Source organism: Canis lupus, chromosome 11 (genome assembly GCF_011100685.1).
Source record: "Canis lupus familiaris isolate Mischka breed German Shepherd chromosome 11, alternate assembly UU_Cfam_GSD_1.0, whole genome shotgun sequence".
NCBI classification, from domain to species: domain Eukaryota; kingdom Metazoa; phylum Chordata; class Mammalia; order Carnivora; family Canidae; genus Canis; species Canis lupus.
In genome coordinates this window covers 39,124,743-39,146,335 of record NC_049232.1, presented here as the reverse complement: position 1 = coordinate 39,146,335, position 21,593 = coordinate 39,124,743, and the positions used below count along the sequence as shown (strand labels likewise).

General features: G+C 36.3%; 1 protein-coding gene across 2 annotated transcripts in view; it reads right to left on the bottom strand.

Moving 5' to 3' along the window:
* DENND4C (DENN domain containing 4C) overlaps positions 1-21,593 on the bottom strand; it is a 124,895-nt gene that overhangs the window by 72,086 nt on the left and 31,216 nt on the right. For both annotated transcript variants that reach the window (XM_038552495.1, XM_038552496.1), the window contains exons 2-5: positions 15,755-16,076; positions 9,495-9,747; positions 7,973-8,042; positions 6,052-6,221 (exon numbers count right to left, since the gene is read on the bottom strand). In XM_038552495.1, the coding sequence (XP_038408423.1) occupies positions 6,052-6,221; positions 7,973-8,042; positions 9,495-9,747; positions 15,755-16,059 (798 nt within the window). In that variant the 5' untranslated portion in view covers positions 16,060-16,076. The remainder of the gene's footprint in view (positions 1-6,051; positions 6,222-7,972; positions 8,043-9,494; positions 9,748-15,754; positions 16,077-21,593) is intronic.

The following is a 21,593-nucleotide window of genomic DNA, read 5'->3' as shown; positions in this document are numbered from 1 at the left end:
TTCCAATATAGTTAACATACAGTGTTAATTTCAAGTATATAATACAGTGATTCAGTAATTCCATATACTACTCTTATCAAGAGTTGTTTATCAAGATAAGCATACTCTTAATTCACTTTACCTATTTCACCCATTCTTCTACCCATCTCCCCTCTGGTAACCTATATATATATAATATAGATATTATTTATACTTCTCTCATTGAAAGCAATAAATATAAATGAAAATTTTAAGATCTTTAAACACTTAAGAGTTATTAAATTTACTTTGATCGATAGAATTCCAGTATAAGATTTGAGTTTGTTTGTACAAGAGAAACACTAGCATAGAGTGAATAAGGTTATCCAGGTTTTTCTAGGTTGACAAGTCCCTTGGCATATAATTTTTCATAATATTCCCTTACAATTCTTTGTATTTCTATGATGTCAGGTCTTATTTCTCCTCTTTCATTTCTAATTTTATTTCAGTCCTCTTTTTTTTTTTTTAAATGAATCTAGCTAAAGATTTATCGATTTCAGTGATCTTTTCAAAGTACCAGCATCTAAAAACACACACACACACACACACACACACACACACACACACAAAGTACCAGCTTCTGGTTTCATTGATATATATTACTGTTTGGGGGTTTTTGTTTTTTTTTTTTTTTTTCCATTTCTGTATCACTTATTTCTGCTCTAGTCTGTATTATTTCCTTCTGCTGGTTTGAGTTTTGTTTGTTCTTTTTTGAGCTCCTTTAGGCATATGGTTCGGTTGCTTGAGATTTTTCTTGCCTCTTGAGGTAGGTCTGTATTGCTATTTAAACTTCCCTCTTAGAACCACTTTTGTGGCATCCCAAAGATTCTGGAGCATTATGTTTTAATTTTTATTTGTTTCCGTGTATTTTCTGATTTTTTCTTTGATTACTTGTTTGACCCATTCATGGTTTAGTAGCATATTATTTGACCTCCATGTATTTGTGCTCTTTCCAGGTTTTTTTCTTGTGGTTGATTTCTAGTTTCACTGCATTGTGATCAGAAAAGATGCACGGTGTGACCTCAATCTTTTGGAATTTGTTGAGACTTGTTTTGTGGCCTGATATGTGATCTATTCAGGGTGTTCTTAGGCTGGGTGCATAAATATTTACAATTGTTATATCTTCTTTTTGGATTGTCCCTTTAATAGTGTCCTTCTCTGGAGTGCCTGGGTGGCTCAGTTAAGCATCCTACTCTTAATTTTGGCCCAGGTCATGATCTCAAGGTTGTGAGACCTGGCTCTGCCCTAGGCATGGAACTTGATTAAGATTCTCTCTCTCCTTCTAAAAAAACACACACACACACACACACACACATATGGGGGGGGGGGGAGAGTCCTCCCTTGTCTCATTACAATCTTTGCTTTAAAGTCTGTTTTATCCAACAAAAAAAATTGCTACTTCTGATTTCTTTGACATCCATTTGCATGATAAATGCTTCTCCACTCCTTCATTTTCAATCTGCAGGTGTCTTCAGGCCTGAAATGAGTCTTTTATTGGCAGCATATAAATGGGTCTTGTTTTTTTATCCATTCTGTCACACCTTTTCCTTTCATTGGAGCATTTAGTCCATTTACATTCAAAGTAAATTTTTTTAAAGATTTTATTTATGTATTCAACAGAGAGAGAGAAAGGGCAAGCACAAGCAGGGGAAGCAACAGAGGAGAGGGAGAAGCAGGCTCCCCCATCAAGCAGGAAGCCTGATATGGGGCTCAATCCAAGGACGCTGGGATCATGACCTGAGCCTAAGGCAGCCGCTTATCAACTGAGCCACTCAGGTGCCCTCAAAGTCATTATTTGGATTACATAAATAGGTATGTATTTATTGCCATCTTGTTACTTGTTTTGTGATTATTTTTGTAGTTCCTCTGTTCCTTTCTTCCCTTGCTCTCTTCTTTTATGCTAAATTGGATTCCTTTTCTCTTTATGTTTGCATATCTATTACTGGATTATGATTTGTAGGTACCATTAGGTTTGTATACAACATCTTGTACATATAGCAGTCTCTATTAAGTTGATGGTCACTTAACTTTGAACTCATTCTTTATTGCTCTCCTCCCCATGTTTCAGGACTGTGATGTCATACCTTATATCCTTTTATTTTGAGTCCCTTGATTGATTTTCAGATACGTTTACCATTTTTATGCTTCCTACTTTTCTTACTTGTACTTATGTCCTCTCCTTTCCACTCAATGAGTACCATTTAACATTTCTTGTAGGCGATCCCTGGGTGGCGCAGCGGTTTGGCGCCTGCCTTTGGCCCAGGGCGCGATCCTGGAGACCCGGGATCGAATCCCACATCGGGCTCCCGGTGCATGGAGCCTGCTTCTCCCTCTGCCTATGTCTCTGCCTCTCTCTCTCTCACTGTGTGCTTATCATAAATAAATAAAAATTAAAAAAAAAAAAAAAACATTTCTTGTAGAGTTGGTTCACTGGTCACGAACTCCTTTAACTTGTTTGGGAAACTCTCTGTCTCCTATTCTGAATGATAGCCTGAATGATAGCTAGATAGAGTATTCATGGTTATAGATTTTTCCCATTCAGCACTTTGAATATATCATGCCACAGCCTTCTGGCCTGCAAAGTTTCTACTGAAAAATCTGCTGAGAGCCCATGGGGCTTCCCTTTTATGTAACTGTCTTTTCTCTTGCTGCTTTTAAAATTCTCTCTTTATCACTACTTTTTGCCATTCTTTTTTTAAATTTTTTTAATTTATTTATGATAGTCACACACACAGAGAGAGAGGCAGAAACATAGGCAAAGGGAGAAGAAGCAGGCTCCATGCACCGGGAGCCTGACGTGGGATTCGATCCCGGGTCTCCAGGATCGCGCCCTGGGCCAAAGGCAGGCACCAAACCGCTGCGCCACCCAGGGATCCCCTTTTTGCCATTTTTAATTGTTATGTGTCTTAGTACGGACCTCCATGGAGTGATTGTGTTGGGACTTCTCTGCACTTCCTAGATCTGGATTTCTGTTTCCTCCCCCAGATTTGGGAAGTTTTCAGCTATTATTTCTTCAAATAAATTTTCTGCCCTCTTTTCTCTCTCTTCTTCTGGTATCCCTATAATGAGAATATTATTATGCTTTTGGAGTCACTGAATTCCCCAAGTCTATTCTCATTTTGCATAATTTTTTTCTCTCACTTGCTCAGCTTGATTACTTTTCATTACTCTGTCCTCCGGGTCACTGTTTCACTGTTCCTTCTTCTAATCTGCTATTTATTTTACCTAGTATATTTTAATTTCAATTATTGTGTTCTTTATCTCCGAGGGATTCTTTTTCTTTATAAATAGCCACATTGATGTCCTTCACTCTTTTCTCAAGTCCAATAAGTTTCTTTAGGATCACTATGTCAAATTCTCTATCAGGCATATTACTTATCTGTTTCACCTAGGTCTCTTGCTGTAGTTTTGTCCTATTTTTTCATGTGGGCATATTCCTATTCCCTCATTTTGTCTATTTCTATGAGTTAGGAAAGTCACCTAATCTCTCTCTTGAAAGTAGTGGGTGGACCACAACGTTTTAACAAGGTGCATTCTAGTCCTCTCCCACAGGGAACATGCCTCCACTGCCAAGACCAACCATAGTGATGGCAAAGCGCATGTCAGCAGGGGAGGGGTGGTGGTATACACAGTGCCCATTAGTTTTGTGCTGGTCCTCTTCCACAGGGAGTGTGCAGGTGTTGCCAAGACCAAAGACAGCTGGAGCTCACCTGCAAAGTGCATGCCAGGGGGGTGATCAGTTTTAACAAGGTGTATGCATTCTCCTGGTAGCATGACTAGCCACTGCCACCAAGACCAAGGCCCCAGAAAGTACACTTGGTACTGGCAAGGTTTGTGCAGGTCTTCTGGGATAGGGGATTCAGGACCTGGACCCAAGGCAGGCCTGGCCAGAGGGGCAGGATGCAGTGTCATCAACTTAGATAGTGAATAGTTCCCACAGGTGGCCATATCGTTTATGCTGGGAGGTGGGGGAAGGGAAACAGCAGCTTTGCCATTTGTTCTGGAGAAGTCCTTCAGAAAACCCTACCCCTCCAGATACACTCTGATCGGAGTAAATAATTCTCCCTTCTCTATGCCCCAGGGACTTTTTGAACTGCTGCTTCTGTGCTGTATATCTGTGGAATGTTTGTTGTGCTAGCTCTTTAAGAGTGGAGACTCAGTTTCCTATCACTCACTCTGCTATCCTAGAACCTAGCCCACAGATTTTTAAGTTCCAGGCTTTAAGTCCCACTGGTTCTAAGAACTCATGAAATTCAGCCCCTCTGGTTTTCAAAGCCAGATATTTGGGGATTCACCTTACCCATACAGGGTCTTCAGTGTGAGGGTCTGTTTCTCTCCCCTCTCTGACTTGGTGATGTCCCTCCCTTCTACAGACATTCCAGGCAGGTTCCTTTAGCTCCCAACCACTTCTTCGCCCTTCATATCCTCTTTCATGTGGCTTCTTCTCTACATTTAGTTGTGGAGTTTGTTCTTCCCATCTTCAGGTTGTTTTCTGGGTTTTTTACAGTGATGTGAGTGTTACCTACATGTACCCATGGGACGAGGTAAGTCCTGCATCCTCCTACTCTGCTGTCTTCTGCAAGCAAAGTCTAGCTAGTACTTTCTATACATTGTTAAAATGATCTTTGCTTACTCCCTCCATTTTAGTATATTATTTGTCTTCTGATCCTCACTCTTGTCACTGAAAAATTAGCCAACAACCTAATACTCATCCCTTTAAAAACAAGTATGTCTTTTCCTTCTGGTTGCTTTTTGTCTTTGGAGGTCCATGGTTTCACTATAATATAAACCTTTCTGCTGAAGGTTCAAAGTGTATCTTTAATCTAAAGACTCAATTTTTCATCAACCCTGGAAAAAAACCAACTAATAGCTCTTAAAATGCTGCCACTCCCTTTCTAATCTCTCCTTCTGGAATTCATTAAATATCCACTGGTCCTCCCCTAGGTGGCTCAGTGGTTTGGCGCCTGACTTTAGCCCAGGGCATGGTTCTGGGGTCCCCGGATGGAGTCCCGCATCGGGCTTCCTGCATGGAACCTGCTTCTCCCTCTGCCTGTGTCTCTGCCTCTCTCTGTTTCACATGAATAAATAAACAAAGTCTTAAAAAATATATGTATATATTGATTCTATCCTCTACATTTATAAACTCTTTTTAGATGTTTTTCTGTGCTACATTTGAGGTAACTTATCCCACACTTAATTGATTTTCCTGGCATGTATGTCTTATCTGCTGTTCAAACTATTCAGTGACTCTTTAATTTTGAGGACCATATTTTTCATTTCTAGACGTCTGATTCTCTTCCCATTTGGTCTACTCATTTCATAAAATAAAGTGTTGGGATCCCTGGGTGGCGCAGCGGTTTGGCGCCTGCCTTTGGCCCAGGGCGCGATCCTGGAGACCCGGGATCGAATCCCACATCAGGCTCCCGGTGCATGGAGCCTGCTTCTCCCTCTGCCTGTGTCTCTGCCTCTCTCTCTCTCTCTCTCTGTGACTATCATAAATAAATTAAAAAAAAAAAATTAAAAAAAATAAAATAAAATAAAAATAAAGTGTTCTTCCCTAATGTTTTGAAGTCTTAAATCATTTCAATTATATATTTAATTTATATCTTTCACATCATCATTGTATCAATTCAGTATGTGCAGGGTCTAATTCAGCTTCGTGTTGTATCTTGTTGATTCTTCCTATGGTATCTATGTCTTCTAACTTCTATTATAATCTCATCTTGAGGCTTGGTTTTTTTTTTTGTTATGTTTTGGTTTTTTTTTTTAGGCTTGGGTTTTGAGGGTATCTTTCTAGAAAGACTTTTTATTTGCTTCTTAGAAGCTCCAGAGATATCTGCATCCTGATACTAATTTTCATGGCATCTCACCTTGGGCACTATAGTGTAAATTTAACCTAAAATATATTGTGACCAAATAATCCTAACATTCTTTTTTTTTAATCTTAACATTCAAATAAACTTACATCATGTTAATTATTTTATGGGATAAAAATATGGACAATATAGGTTTAATAAAAGAGGAAAAATATACCTTTTCAGCAGAAGAAGCTGTCAGGACAAAAGTTGAAAAAACTGGAAGTGGGTATTTGGTTTGAGGATCCCAACATTCAATAGTAGCTCCCATGGGAAGGCAGAAGAGAGGTACAGATTCTGAGAGTGGAAATGACTCATAATCTTCTTCTGGATATCTAAAAATTAAACCTTTTGGAGAAAGGAGACAATAATAAATTTTTTTGAATAGTTATGTTCCCATAAATTATATGTGATACACATTATCGGGATATTTTAGTAGCAAATTTCATTAAAATATTTATGTGTGAAATTTCAACATAAATTTTTCTCTTGCCATATCAGAAATTTAAATAAAATAACCAGTTTACCCCTTATTTTTTACTTGTGAATTTACAGTTCATTGTAACATTAAAATGTACTAAGTATACAAGTCAAAACTCTATTCAACAGGGTCACCAATCTTAATATATTTTCTTCTACATACCACAACATCTTATAGAAAGTGGTAAGGAACAAACAGGAAAATTTACCAAGTATTTCAGTAAAAAATTCAGGGGAGGGGTGTTATATAATAATGCTAAGGCAACAGAAATGATCAGAGCCCTTAAACTCACTCTTGAGAGACCAGCAGTATAAAAAGCATTCAGCATGAAAAGCAAATGAGACCAAAATCCTCTGACTGAGTACAGAGTATGTGAGACCAATGATGCAAGAGCAGGGGAGCTTCTGGCAAGTATAACAAAGCCCCTTCAGAGTAAAGTAGCTACAAAGCATCAGTGCATTAGCCTCTGATGTCTCTAATATGCAGACCACCTCTAAGTTAAACTGTTGAAAGTCAGTAGAATTCTGAGTCAAAATTCAATGTGTAAAACTCTATATTCTAAAACATGTCTTTTCTCAAACACCTGAATACTTTCACAAAGCTTGTTTCTATTAGTGTTTCTTTTTTAAAGTGACACTTTCTCCACACATAGACATACATACAACTTAGGAAATTACAATCGTCACATTATAGCAATATTAACAGTATCACATATTAAAATGATACTGAAATTTGTAATTATTAGTTGCTGCCTTTATTTTTATATTACAAATTAAATGGTCTGATTTATTAGTATGAATGTCTTTAAGAAGATAATAAAGATTTTTCAGATATGGATGTGCCTGACTTCCCTGAAGCAAAACTTTATTCCAAAAATTGTGCATGATCAAAAAGTAACTGACACTGCTTCTTTTCACAAGGAAGTATTCCAGTATCTCTTCTATTTACAACTGGAGCATACCTGTATTTTCAGTTTTTATCCCACCATACCAGTGGGATGAAGAGGTCACACTTAAATCTTTACAGCCCTTGACACTTTACTGTGCAGTAAGAATGTGGCGATAGATTTCTCAAACACTTCATGGCAGAAAAGTTTCTCAGGCCCTCCTCTCCTCCATATAGCTGATTCTTTGCAACAAAGGAGAAAGGAAGCAAGTCCACCTTTCATGGCAAGTAACATGAGGTTTCAAATCAGACACACAGAGATAAGAGAAGGAAATATAAGAAGTAAAGATGCAGTTTGACACCTTTCTGATTGCCAAAATAAAAAGGTCAGAGAGAGTAAGCAGTTTTCCATTGAATAGTTAAATCTATTAGTGTATACTAAATGCTTGAATGTTCATTTCACAAATGCTTACCTGGAATGAAAATTTCTATTTAACAACATGTTTCAGGGAGAGGGTGTAATATTAATATATCTTGCAGTATATAATGTATTTAAGAAAATTTATACCTTTACATGCTAAAATTATATAGATCAACCCCCTAAACTACATAAGAGAGCATATATCGTCTCCTCTATAATGTTAGGTGAACACTATGACCACTACACTATAGAAACTAACCAAATATTAATATACAACAATGACTACAGTAATAATTTTTTTAATTTACTCACCAGCTTTATATGCTATTGCATTAGAAGCAGGCACAGACTTCTTATAACACAGAAATACACTGGAACCCCACTGTAAAATATAAATTATGTTTAAAAAAGACCAGAGTGAAAATAAATTGATTTTGTTGAATATCTCCTAAAGATTCTGATTATTCAGTGAAGTCTATTTAAAACATATTTATCAGAGATTACAGGGGCGCCTGGGTGGCTTAGTTGGTTGAGTGCCCAACTCTTGGTTTCAGCTCAGGCATCTCAGGGTCCTGGGATCAAGCCCCATGTTCGGCTGTTAGCTCAGTGGGGAGTCTGCTTGAGATTCTCTTTCCCTCTCCCTCTGCCCTTGCCCCATGTGTGCATATTCTCTCTCTAAAATGAATAAATCTTTAAAAAAAAAAAAGACTCTAGACTATAATATAGCAAAACATGAAGTTCAGAACACTAAGAGGAGTAAAAACACACTGCCACAAAAATTAAACTGATAGGGATCCCTGGATAGCGCAGTGGTTTAGCGCCTGCCTTTGGCCCAGGGCGTGATCCTGGAGACCCGGGATCGAATCCCACGTCGGGCTCCCGGTGCATGGAGCCTGCTTCTCCCTCTGCCTATGTCTCTGCCTCTCCCTCTCTGTGTGTGACTATCATAAATAAATAAAAAATTAAAAAAAATTAAACTGATAAAAAACAGTTTCAAAAGTTTAGAATGCTGTAACCAGACACTTTGAAAGAAACAGCACTAACATGAGTGGCCCCTGGGGCCCAAACTAGATACTACGAAGAGAACTAAGGTACCATGAAGTCATTGCCTCCAGAGGCAAGCTGTCTTGACTAATGGCCATGGGCATAGTAATCAGTCATCTTTGCCTATATCTCATTAAAGCTAATAATACTTCTATCTAAAGATATTTTTCAAAATAAATCTGACCCAATAGTAAACCTTAGTCTCATAAAACTATAAATCAAATGTATATGTTCAATGCTCTTGTTCATTAGAGCCCCTTTAAAAATAAGTATGCAAGAGGTGGGGTGCCTGGCATGCTTGGTAGAGCATGTGACTCTTGATCTTGGTGTTCTGAGTTCAAAACCCCATGTTGGGTGTGACAACCACTTAAAAAAAAAAAACAAGTATGTAAAACTACAATAATTAAAATAAATAAATAAATATAAAGGGAGTTCCCTATCTAGTCTCCCTACAGTTGTCCATGAAGACACCAGTGAAATACAAAAGCTAATAAAAACCTCTATTTTAGTGTAACACAAGCAGTATTAGCAAATACCAAAAAAAAATTTTAAATCCCTGACTTTAAGTACTTATTTTCTCAATGAAATTATTCTAAAAATCATATAGCTAAAAATCTTTAAATTTATTACGAATCATAAAAGTTACAGAGGTAAAAATAATATAAACAACCATGAAAATATAAACAGTAAATTATACACCCAATAATAAACAGGAGTCCAAAAATTATACTTTTTTAGGGAGTGGAGGACAGTACATATAAAACTGAAAATGAAACAACTGTATTCTTACCATTCCACAATTTAAATTTTTGTCAACTTTGCAGAAAGTATGAGGAGGGGTTTCTCCTTTACTGGTTACAATAACACAGATATCAGTTACAGCCAAAGAATTCTGGGGTCGAATTAGAGGAGCCCTTCGATAAGTGATAAAGATTCTTTGTGAAGTAGTTGAACTGTTGTTGACATTGGCACAGCGACCATAGGGTGTGGCTTGGATCACTTCACATCCTGGAATAAGCCTTTCTTTCCCTTCATATAAAACTCTGCAAGGCAGGGAGGGGAGAAATAGATAGGCAGATAAGAAATACATTTCAAGTTAATGCTGGTTTTCCTCTTGAAAACAAACAAATGGGGAGAGGATCCTCTACAGTTTCTCAAAATTTAATTGCAAACCAAAAGTAAGATTATTTCTTTCAGAATTATAGATCTCTTAACTACTATTTTTCAACAGCTGGAATGTAAATTTAAGAAGAGTAGTAAATAAGATCAAACAATTTGATTTTTTTATTGTTTATTACAAAAAACACATGAAATAAGAAAGAGGCTACACCATAAACATCCTCAACTTGATTCCTAGATCAAGTATTCAGATGTTTTAACAAAATTTTCCTTCATAATTCCTGTCAAATTTTCACCTTTAAAAATCTTTTGAATCTCTAAAACATAAAGAAACTAGAGATGAGCTAATAAATAAAAAGACATCCCATGGTCATAAATATGAACACTTAATATTTGGTAAGATGTCAATATTTCCCAAAGAAATCTAAAGAGTCAACACAATTCCCATCAAAATCCCTAGGCGCTATTTTTTTGTAGAAATTGGTAAATGAGCCTAATGTTCACATGGAGATCCAAAGAACTCAATAGAGGCAATTTGGAAAAACTAGAACAAAGTTGGAAGACTCACATTTTTCAAAACTTAATATATTTCAAAACTTAATACAAATCTACTCATCAGCACAATGTATTACTACCACCAGGAAAAACATTCAGGTCAATGAAACGGCACAGGCAGTGCAGAATTAAACCCATACATTTATAGTCAATTAATTTTGACAAGAGTGCCAAGATAATAGGAAAAAAAGTGTCTTTTCAACAAATGGTTCTGGGACAATTGGATATCAAATGCAAAAGAAAAAGAAGTTGAAGAAAAAAAAAAAGAAAAAGAAGCTGGATCCCTTCCTTACACTGAACACCAGAAATGATATCAAACACTTAAATGTATGAGATGAAACTATAAAACTCTTAGAAAAAACAGGAATAAAAACTTGTGACCTTGGGTTTGACAAACGCTTCTTATATATGACACCAAAGCACAAGTGACAAAAGAAAATATTTTAAATTGGATTTCATTAAAATAAAAAACTTATATGCTACAGGTGATACCATCAACGAAGTGAAAAGACAACCCCATGGAATGTGAGAAAATATTTGCAATCATTTATCTAATTAGATAAATATAGTATCCTTTCCAGAATACGTAAAGAACTCTTACAAATCAATATAAAAAGATAAACAACTTAAAAATGGACACAGGGCTGGCAAAGAACATATGGGAATTGTCTATATTATCCTTAAAAACTCTTCAGTAAAACTAAAATTATCTTGGGATGCCTGGATGGCTCAGTGGTTGATGTCTGCCTTTGGCTCAGGATGTGATCCCCGGGTCTGGGAATCAAGTCCCATATCGGCTGCCTGCGAGGAGCCTGCTTCTCCCTCTGCCTAATGTCTCTGCCTCCAATCTGTGTGTGTGTCTCTCATGAATAAAAAAAAAATTTTTTTTAAACCCAAACTAAAATTATCTTAAAATAAGACATCTTCTTTCATTGTTTTTTAAGTGGGCAAAGAGTATAAATAGGCATTTGTCCAAAGAAGATAATGGCCAAAAGCACATGAGAAGAAGCTCAACATACTATCCATTAGGGAACTGCAAATCAAAACTACAATAAGATAGCAATTCACATACAATTGGAGGGCTATAATCAAAAAGACAGATAATCACAAGTGCTAGTAAGGTAAGAGCACAGATAAATTAGAATCTTTATACAAAGCCAGTGAAAATCAACTGCTTTGGGAAACAGTCCAATGGTTCCTCACAGGGTTAAAGAGAGTTTCTATATAATTCAGCAATTCTATTCCTAGGTAAACAAGAGAAATGAAAACATACATCTGCACAAATAGTGGTATGCAAATACACATATAACAGCATTGTTCACAACAGCCAAAAAGTAGAAACGATCAAATGTCTATCAACTAATGAACAGATACATAAAATGTGCCATACCCATATACAGAATACTGTTCAGCAATAAAAAGCAATGAAGTACTAGGTAAGCCTGGCTGGCTCCATCAGAAGAGCATGCAACTCTTGATCTTGGGTTCATGAGTTTGTGTGTAGAGAGTACTTAAATAAATAAATAAACAAACAAAGGCAATGAAGTACTAAAACGTGGTACAACATTGATGAGCATTTTAATCATGTTAAGTGAAAGAAGTGTGACAAAAAAGACCACACATGATCCATTTACATAAAATACCCAGAACAGGCATATCTATAGAGATAAAAAGTAGATTAGTAGTTGCCTAGGGCTAGACAGTGGAAAGGGACATGAGAGAGTGACTGCTGATGAATACAGGGTTTCTTTTTTAGGGGGATGAAAATATTCTAAAATTAGCTGTGGTCACAGCTGCACAAATCTGTGAATCTACTAAAGACGAATGGATGAAATGGATGAATTCTGTGATATCTGAATTATATCTCAATGGAGGGGCACCTGCATGGCTCAGTGGTTGAGCATCTGCCTTCAGCTCAGGTTGTGATCCAGGGTCTAATATCCAGCATTGGGCTCCCAAGGAGCCTGTTCTCCTTCTGCCTGTGTCTCTGCCTCTCTCTCTCTCCCCCCCCCCCTCCCATGCATGTGAACACACTCTCTCACTCTATCAAATAAATAAAAATTAAAAAAAAAGAAAATCAATGAATCTGATAAATGGAGGAAGAAGTAATGAATTTGTGATTTTTTATCTTAATAAGCACATCTGACACATAAGATAATATACTGTACATTTATTTGTTTTTAAAGATTTTTATTTATTTATTTGACAGAGAGAGAATGTGTAAGCAGGGGGAGAGGCAAGAGGGAGAAGCAGAAGCAGGCTCCCCACTGAGCAAGGAAAGATTCACATCCTTTCGATTATGAATATATATTGGGGTTTGGGGAGGAGGATATGAAAAAATGGCCTTTAGAGACTAGCTGACTGTGAACATTGAAGCCTGAAACAGAAGTTAAGTCCCTGGCTTGATGCCTGTCAACTGACATGGATATTACCAAAATTTTACCCTATACCCATCCTTCTATGATATTATTTATCTTCTTAAGAAACTCATAGAGAGAGGGATGCCTCGGTGGCTCAGTGGTTGAGGGTCTGCCTTTGGCTCAGGGCATGATCCTGGAGTTCCGGGATCCAGTCCTACATCGGGCTCCCTGTATGGAGCCTGCTTCTCCCTCTGCTTGTGTCTCTGCCTCTCTGTCTCTGTGTCTCTCATGAATAAGTAAATAAAATCTTAAAAAAAAAAAAAAAAAACCTCATAGAGAAAATGAAAAGAAGTAACATAAAATCACTGCATGTCCTGAATTACTCCTCTGCAACCAATAGTCTGTGTTTATCCTCTTTTTAACCTCCACACCCCTTTTCAAAGGAAAAGCCCCTTCCAATAAAGGCTAATCCAGTCACCTGTGCTATTGACATTATCCCTTCAATCTATTTTATAATTTTATTCTATCAGATATCTCCTTACTCCTATATTTTCACCCTACATTTCCATTGCTTTCTCTCCTTCAAATAAAGATGTTCAAGGTCATCCTCTAGAAGAAAGTTAAAAAACAGCCTGTGACTCTGTATTGCCTTACTTCCCAATTTTTCTTAACCATTGCTTCTGGGGATTTTGTTAAAACACGATTCTGATTCAGGAAATTTGGGGCAGTGCCTAAGATTCTGAATTTCTAAACTGTTCCCAGGCTCTACAGACGATACTGGTTCAAAGACCACATCTTGAATAGCAAGTTCCATAATTATCTTCTCTTTCTCTTAAAGTCAAGCTTTCGAAAAAAAGCCTCTATTAATTCAATTCCAATCATTTCTCAACCCTTTCTAGCCTGGCTCCTGTCCCTAATGATCCTATAAAGCTGTATGGCCACCATCCTAACTGTATTGACTTGAAGGAAAATCAGAGAGCTAAACAGGGTGGCCAATATTAAAGAAGTTAAACGCATGCTGCATACAGGTTAGTAAGATAAGGATAAATCATCCTCTGACTTTGGAAATTTGAACATAATGAGGACCTTAGGACCATTTCACCAGAGCTCTACTGTAAAAGTAGAGGAGGTGATAAGCAAAACAGGTGGTGGTCAAAGGAAGCAGCACACTCCCTGCCTTAATAGCTGAACAACTATTATCAGAAAAACCAGCAACCATAAAAACAACAAAACTTCATGGAACAATCAGGGAAATTTGGATAGATGATGCTATTAAGTAATTGATCATTTCTACAGTGTGGTATTGTCATTACATTAAGAGATTCAACATAGGGCAGCCCGCTCAGCAGTTTAGTGCTGCCGTCAGCTCAGGGCGTGATCCTGGAGACCTAGGATCGAGTCCCACGTCAGGCTCCCTGCATGGAGCCTGCTTCTCCCTCTGCCTGTGTCTCTGCCTGTCTCTCTCTGTGTCTCTCATGAATGAATAAATAAATAAATAAAATCTTTAAAAAAAGAGATTCAACATAAGAAAATCAATGTAATATGCCATATTAATAGAAAGAAAGAAATACCTGTGTGATCTCAATTCACAAAGAAAAGGCACTCAAAAAAAAAAAAATCCAACACACTTTCAGGATAAAAGCTCTCATAAAATCAAAAATAGAAGGGATCTTTCTTAATATGATAAATGACATTTATGAAAAACCCACAGCTAACATCATATTCAATAGTGAAAGCCTGAAAGCTTTGCACCTAAGACCAGGAATGAGCCAAGGATGTCTGTTTTCACTACCGCTATTCAACACGGTACATTAAGTTCTAGACTGAGCAAGGAACCAATACAACAAACTGCAAAGGAAGGAGTAAAACTAACTCTATTTGCAAATGACATGATCCTATATATTTAAGAAACTGCCAAATGGCTGAAAGAAATCTAGTAGAGTTAACAAATGCAGCAAAGTTAAAGGGTATAAGACTAACACATGAAATTAAAATTCAGCTGTGTTTGTATAAAACAGCAATGAACAATCCATAAAGGAAATTAAGAAAACAATCCCATTTCTAATGGAATCCAAAATAATAAAATATGGAGGAATAAAATTAATCAAGGAGGTGAAAGACTTGTACACTAAAAACTACAAAGCATTGATTAAAAAAAATTAAAGACCTAAATAAAGGGAAAAATATCTCATATTCATAAGTTAGAAGACTTAATTGGTATAAAGTCGGTAGTACTCCCTAATTTGACCTATAGATTAAATGCAATCCCCACCAAAATTCCAACTCCATATTTTACGTAAATGGACAAGCTGATCCCAAATACTTCCTAAGATGCTTTCAAATACCTATATGTTTTTACTAACTGATGGTAATTATAATACATGACACATATACTTATTGACGTAATAATTATAGGTATTCTAAAAACACATTTCATTTACAAAAGAGGATCAATGTAGACATTTTTGGAAAAAAGGCTTACAAAGAATGTGCTTCACTGGCTATGGACTAGATACTAAATGCCTCATAAGAACTACATTCATTCTAAACTGTAAATACCTCCTCCTTCCTAGGACTAAAAACCACACAGTACAATTTTAAAAAAAAAACAAAAAAAAACAGGAACGTTCCTTTTTTTAATGAGTTCAAGGCTTCACAAAACCTCATCACATAGCCTACTTATAAGTAGCTCCTTAAAAATATAGTCTTTTATTATAGCTTCTTGTTCTTTTATTTTAATTAATAAGCTTATCTGATAAGTACAAGAGAAATGGAATCACATTTCAGGCTTTAATGCCTTCATTTCAATATTCTTTTGAAAGGAAATGATCTAATGATTCAAGTACAATGCAAAGAAATCCAGTAAGGGTAGATAGAGATATGCAATATCTTACTACACTTCATCCTAAAGTAACAAAGAGTAATAGAACTATAAAGGATTTCAGATTTCTATTCCCATGCACTTTAAATAAATGTTATTTCCTGCACTTCAGCAAAAGAAAATAAGTTGCCATACCCAATGTCAGTAAGGGGTGGTTTATCTCTTGCTCTCTTATAACAGAGGAAAAGTTCTGGGCTTTTCAGACTTCCATAGTTCAAATTTGCTTGGAGAGCTGATGGAGTGGCTTCAACACAAGTGTAACCTTCAGGTACTGTTTCCCCAGCAGATTTGTTAATAACTGCAATGTCTGTAATTGGAGCTTTAGGCCCAGTTGACTTAGTATCTAAACGATTTATTTCTTGATCCAAAAGAGTAGATGTGTCAGTGAGACCTGCCACAACAAAGTAGTCAGTCACTCTTGGCCCTTTGTCTTCTATCATGGCTGCTATTATATTTCCTAGAAGAAGAAGAAAAAAAGACATCAATTAAATAAAACATTTTATCTTGACTAACTAAAATTGAAATACTCCTGAGTTAACAGTGATCAACTAGCACACTTCCCAGCTAGATTTAAAATCATTGTTGTCCTTTTGGAGAATCAACCTATTTTGGTATCATCTTGTCAGCTTTTACCTGCTACAAAGTACAAGTTTACAGCATCAATTCATTTGTAAAGTAAGAATAATCAAACTGTCAGAGGTGGGCTATGGTGCTTTCCTTTCAGCAAAATGCACTTAAATGAACAATATTCAGACGACTTAAAAAATCATTCTCGTTTAGGTTACAAAATTCCTAGAGCTAAGCTTCATATTTAAACAAATGAATTGAGTTCATCATGATTAAGTCAAGGTCTAAGACAAAAATAATAAATAAATGAATGAATGAATGAATGAATGAATGAATGAAATAAACAAATCAAACTAGTCTCTCAATCCAGTTAGGGGTCTGTCCATTCTGGTTAAAAAATTTTATGGGAACACCATGGAAACTAAGTATGTTTAGGAGTATTTATGTATTTCCTATATAAATACCAAATAAAGCATAAAATACTATAACTAAAGACGACAAAATTATATAAAATACATATTAAGAGACTTAGGGGGATCCCTGGGTGGCGCAGCGGTTTGGCGCCTGCCTTTGGCCCAGGGCGCGATCCTGGAGACCCGGGATCGAATCCCACATCGGGCTCCCAGTGCATGGAGCCTGCTTCTCCCTCGGCCTATGTCTCTGCCTCTCTCTCTCTCTCTCTCTCTCTGTGACTATCATAAATAAATAAAAATTGAAAAAAAAAAAAAAAGAGACTTAGGTACTACATGGTAGAAACCCAGTGATTATGAACATTGAGACAGATTTTTATCATCTCTAAACTCAGCACCTCTAAAAATAAAATGAAGCTTCTGAAGTTTTAAATATTTCCATGGATTTTCTATACTTTTTAAAAACAACCTTATTTAAGTATAATTTACATACAATAAAATGTATAGATATAAAGTATAGATTTTCATAAATACATATACATCTGGGAAATCATTACCACAATCAAGATAGTAAACATATCCACTGAAACCCCAATCTGCTTTCTATCATAGTTTTTAGAAATGATATACATGGAATCGTATGTATTTTTTTTTGTCTATTTTTTTCGTAATAATTTAAATTACGAAATTTTATGTATATATAATTATTAGAGATTCATTCATGCTGCTGTTTATAGCAGTAGTTCATTCCTTTTTATATTTTTAAAAAAAATTTTAAGTAATCTCTATACCCAACATGGGGCTCAAGCTCACAACCCTGAGATGAAGAGTCTCATGCTCTACCGACTGAGCCAGCCAGGTGCCCCTCATTCCTTCCTATTGCTAAGTAGTATTCCATTATTGAGTATACCACAATATGCTTACCTATTCACTTTATTAATAGACATATGGGCTATTTTCAGTTAGGAGTTATACAAATAAAGCTCTCATAAACACCCATGTCAAGAGTTAGATGCTTAACTGACTCAGCCATCCAGGCACCCCTTAATTTGCATCTTTCTAATGACTAGAGAAGTTAACCATCTTTTCATGTGCTTATTTGATCCATATTTTTTTTTCAGTTAAATTTGTGTTCAAATCTTTGCCCATTTTCTACTTGGGCTGTTTGTTTACTCATTCTTCAGTTGTTTTATAGGTTTTTTAAGGTTTTATTTATTAGAAGACCTACACATGGTCAACAAGCACATGAAAAAATGCTCCATATCACTTGTTCCGAGCAGTACAAACCAAAACCACAAAGGGATACCACTTTACACCAGTGAGAATGGCTAAAATTAACAAGACAAGAAACAACAAATGTTGGCAAGGATGTGGAGAAAGGGGAACCCTCGTGCACTGTTGGTGGGAATGCAAACTGGTGCAGCTACTTTGAAAAACAGTGTGGAGGTTCCTCAGGAAGATAAAAATAGAGCTACCGTACAATTCAGCAATTGCACTACTGGGTAAAGACACTGATGTAGTGAAACAATGGGACACCTGCACCCCAATGTTCATGGCAGCATGTCCACAATTGCCAAACTGTGGAAGGAGCCAAGATCTCCTTCAACAGATGACTGGATAAAGAAGATGTGGTGTGCGTGCATGTGTGTGTGTGTGTCTGTGTATACATATACATACATATATATGTATATGTATATACACACATTCCATATATAAGTGTATAAATATATATATAAATATTCCATATAAAATAGAATATTACTGGGGATCCCTGGGTGGCTTAGCGATTTAGCGCCTGCCTTCAGCCCAGGGCATGATCCAAGAGTCCCGGGATCAAGTCGTATGTCGGGCTCCCTGCATGAAGCCTGCTTCTCCTTCTGCCTGTGTCTCTGCCTCTCAATGTGTGTCTCTAATGAATAAATAAATAAAATATATTTTTTTTAAAAGTAATATTAGCCATCAGAAAGGATGAATACCTGCCATTTACATCAACATAGATGGAACTGGAGGGTATTATGCTAAGTGAAATAAGTCAATCAGAGAAAGGTAATTGTCATATGGTTTCACTCATATGTGGAATATAAGAAAGACTTGAAAGGGACTATAAGGGAAGGGGGAAAACTGAGTGGGAAAAATTAGAGAGGAAGACAAACCATGAGTGACTCCTAACTCTAGAAAACAAACAAAAAGTTGCAGAAGGGGAGGTGGGCAGGGGATAGGCATTTATGAGGGCATGTGATGAGATTAGCACTGGATGTCATACTATACGTTGGCAAATTGAATAAAAATTTTAAAAATATAAATTTTTTTAAAGATTTTTTTTTATTTTTTATTTTAGAGAGAAAAGGAGAGAGCTTGCATGCTAGCAGAAGAGGGGCAGAGAGGGGGAGGAAAAGGAACAAGCAGACTCTCTGCTAAGCATGGAGCCCCATATGGGGCTCAATCTCACAACCCTGACATGACCTGAGCCAAAACCAAGAATTGAACGTTCAATAGACTGGGTCACCCAGGCGCCTCACTCTGGAGTTTTGAAAGTTCTTTATATATTCTACAGAAAAATCATCTATCAGATATATGCTTTACAAATATTTTCTCCCAATTTATGACTGTTTTTTTTTTAACTCTAATAGTACCTTTTGAAAAGCAGAAGTTTTTCTTTTTGATGAAGTCCAATTTACCAATCTGTTCTTTTATGGGTCATGCTTATGATGTATTTAAGAAATGACTGCCTAATCTAAGGTCACTAAGGTTTGCTCCCATATTTTCCTCTAAAAGTTTTATAATTTCAAATTCTACATTTTGGTCTATGATCAATTCGGAGTTAGTGTTTGTATCTAGTGTGAGGTATGAGTAAAGAACCAGTTTTTACATATAGATATCCAATTTTTCCAGCACCACTGATTGAAAAACCTTACTTTTCTCCACTGTTAGGCCTTTGTACCTTTATTCAAAACCAACTACTCAACGTGTTTTAGATTCACCTCTGGATTCTTTATTCCACTGATCTATCAGTACTAAATAATTTTGATTACTGTAGCTTTATAATAAATCTTAAAATCAGGAATTATTAGTCTTCAATCTGTTCTTTTACAAAATTGTTTTGATTATTCTATTCTAGGTCCTTTGCGTTTCAATAAGCATTTTAGAATCAGCTTATCCATTTCTACCCCCCCCAAAAAAAGCCTACTAATATTTTAATCAGAATTGTGTTGAAACTGTAGGTCAGGGGCACCTGAGTGGATCAGTCAGTTAAGCATCTGCCTTCGGCTCAGGTCATAAATCTGGAGTTCCAGGATCCAGCCCCACATCAGGCTCCCTACTCAGCAGGGAGTCTGCTTCTCCCTCTGACCCTCCCCCATCTCATACTCTCTCCCTCTCAAAAAAATAAATAAATAAAGTCTTAAAAAAATCTAGGTCAATATTGAATCTTCAAAACCACAAACAAGGTTTATCTCTGCATTTATTTAGATTTGTAAAAATTCCTCTCATCAATGTTTTATGGTTTACCAGCATCTTTCATATCTTATCAGATTTTGCTTAAGTACATAATAATGCTATTGTAAAATAACACCATTTCCTTTTTAGCTCAATTTCTAATTATTCTTTGCTACTACACAGAAATATAATTGATTTTATATCTTGATCTTATACAATTTTCATACAGTTGCCTAAAGGTTGTAGATCTGGTTTTGTAGTACCACCAATTTTCTACATTGATAGTAATGTGTCTACAAATAAAGACAATTTTATTTCTTTCCAATATAGATGCTTTTCATATCTTTTTCTTGTCTTACTGTACTGGCTAGAACATCCAATAGAGTGTTCAAAAGAAATGCTGACCAAAGAGGATATACAAATGATCAATAAGCACATAAAAAGCTGCTTAGCATCATTAGAGCAGCATTATTCACAATAACCAAATGATAAAAACAACCCAATATCCATCCAAAAGATGAATGGATAAATAGAATATATCTATACAATAGAATATTATTCAGTCATAAAAAGGAATTGAATTTTGATAAAAGCTGCAACATGGTTGAACTCTGAAAACCTCATGCTAAGTAAAATAAGCCAAAAAGACACAGAAGGACAAATATTACATGGTTCCTATAGGAGGTACACTGAATAAATTCAGAGAGACATATAAAGTAAAGTAGAGGTAACCAAAGGCTGGGAAAGGGGAGAATGAAGAGTTATTGTTTAATGGGTACAGGGTTAAAAAAAAATGGGTACAGAGTTTATGTTGGAGATGATGGAAAAGTTTTAAGCATAGCAGTGGCAATGGTTATACAACACTGACAATGTGGGGCAGCCCCGGTGGCTCAGCGGTTTAGCGCCGCCTTCAGCCCGGTGCGTGATCCTGGAGACCCGGGATTGAGTCCCACGTCGGGCTCCCTGCATGGGGCCTGCTTCTCCCTCTGCCTGCGTCTCTGCCTCTCTCTCATGAATAAATAAAATCTTTAAAAAAAAAAAAAAAAAACACTGACAAATGACAGTGTTGACTTTAATGACATTAAAGTGTACGCTTAAAAATGATTAAAATGATAAATGTTATGTATATTTATCACAATTAAAAAAAAAGAGAGAATGTATCAACAAGCCTCTCTCCATATGAACGTTCTGGGCTTCAGTTATGTTATAGGATAAACTTCCAGATTCAGCTTTCTAGATCAGAGTATATAAACTCATGTATAAATATTATTATATGCTACTTTCTTGCCTTTTGAAAAGAATATGCCAATTTACCATGGCAACAATATTTCTATGGTCCAAAGGGCGTTACAATTGTACTTATGTTTATTGTGTTAGAGTAAAATTGGTGTAGAGAAATTGTTTTAATATACATTTCTTTGATTAAAAAAAAAAAAAAAAAGGAGGGCACCTGGCTGCTGGCTGGCTCAATCAGTAAAGCATGTGACCCTTGATTTTGGGGTTGTGAGTTCAAGCAGACATTATTTTTTTAAAAATCAATATTTTTTTTAAGAGAAATGTTG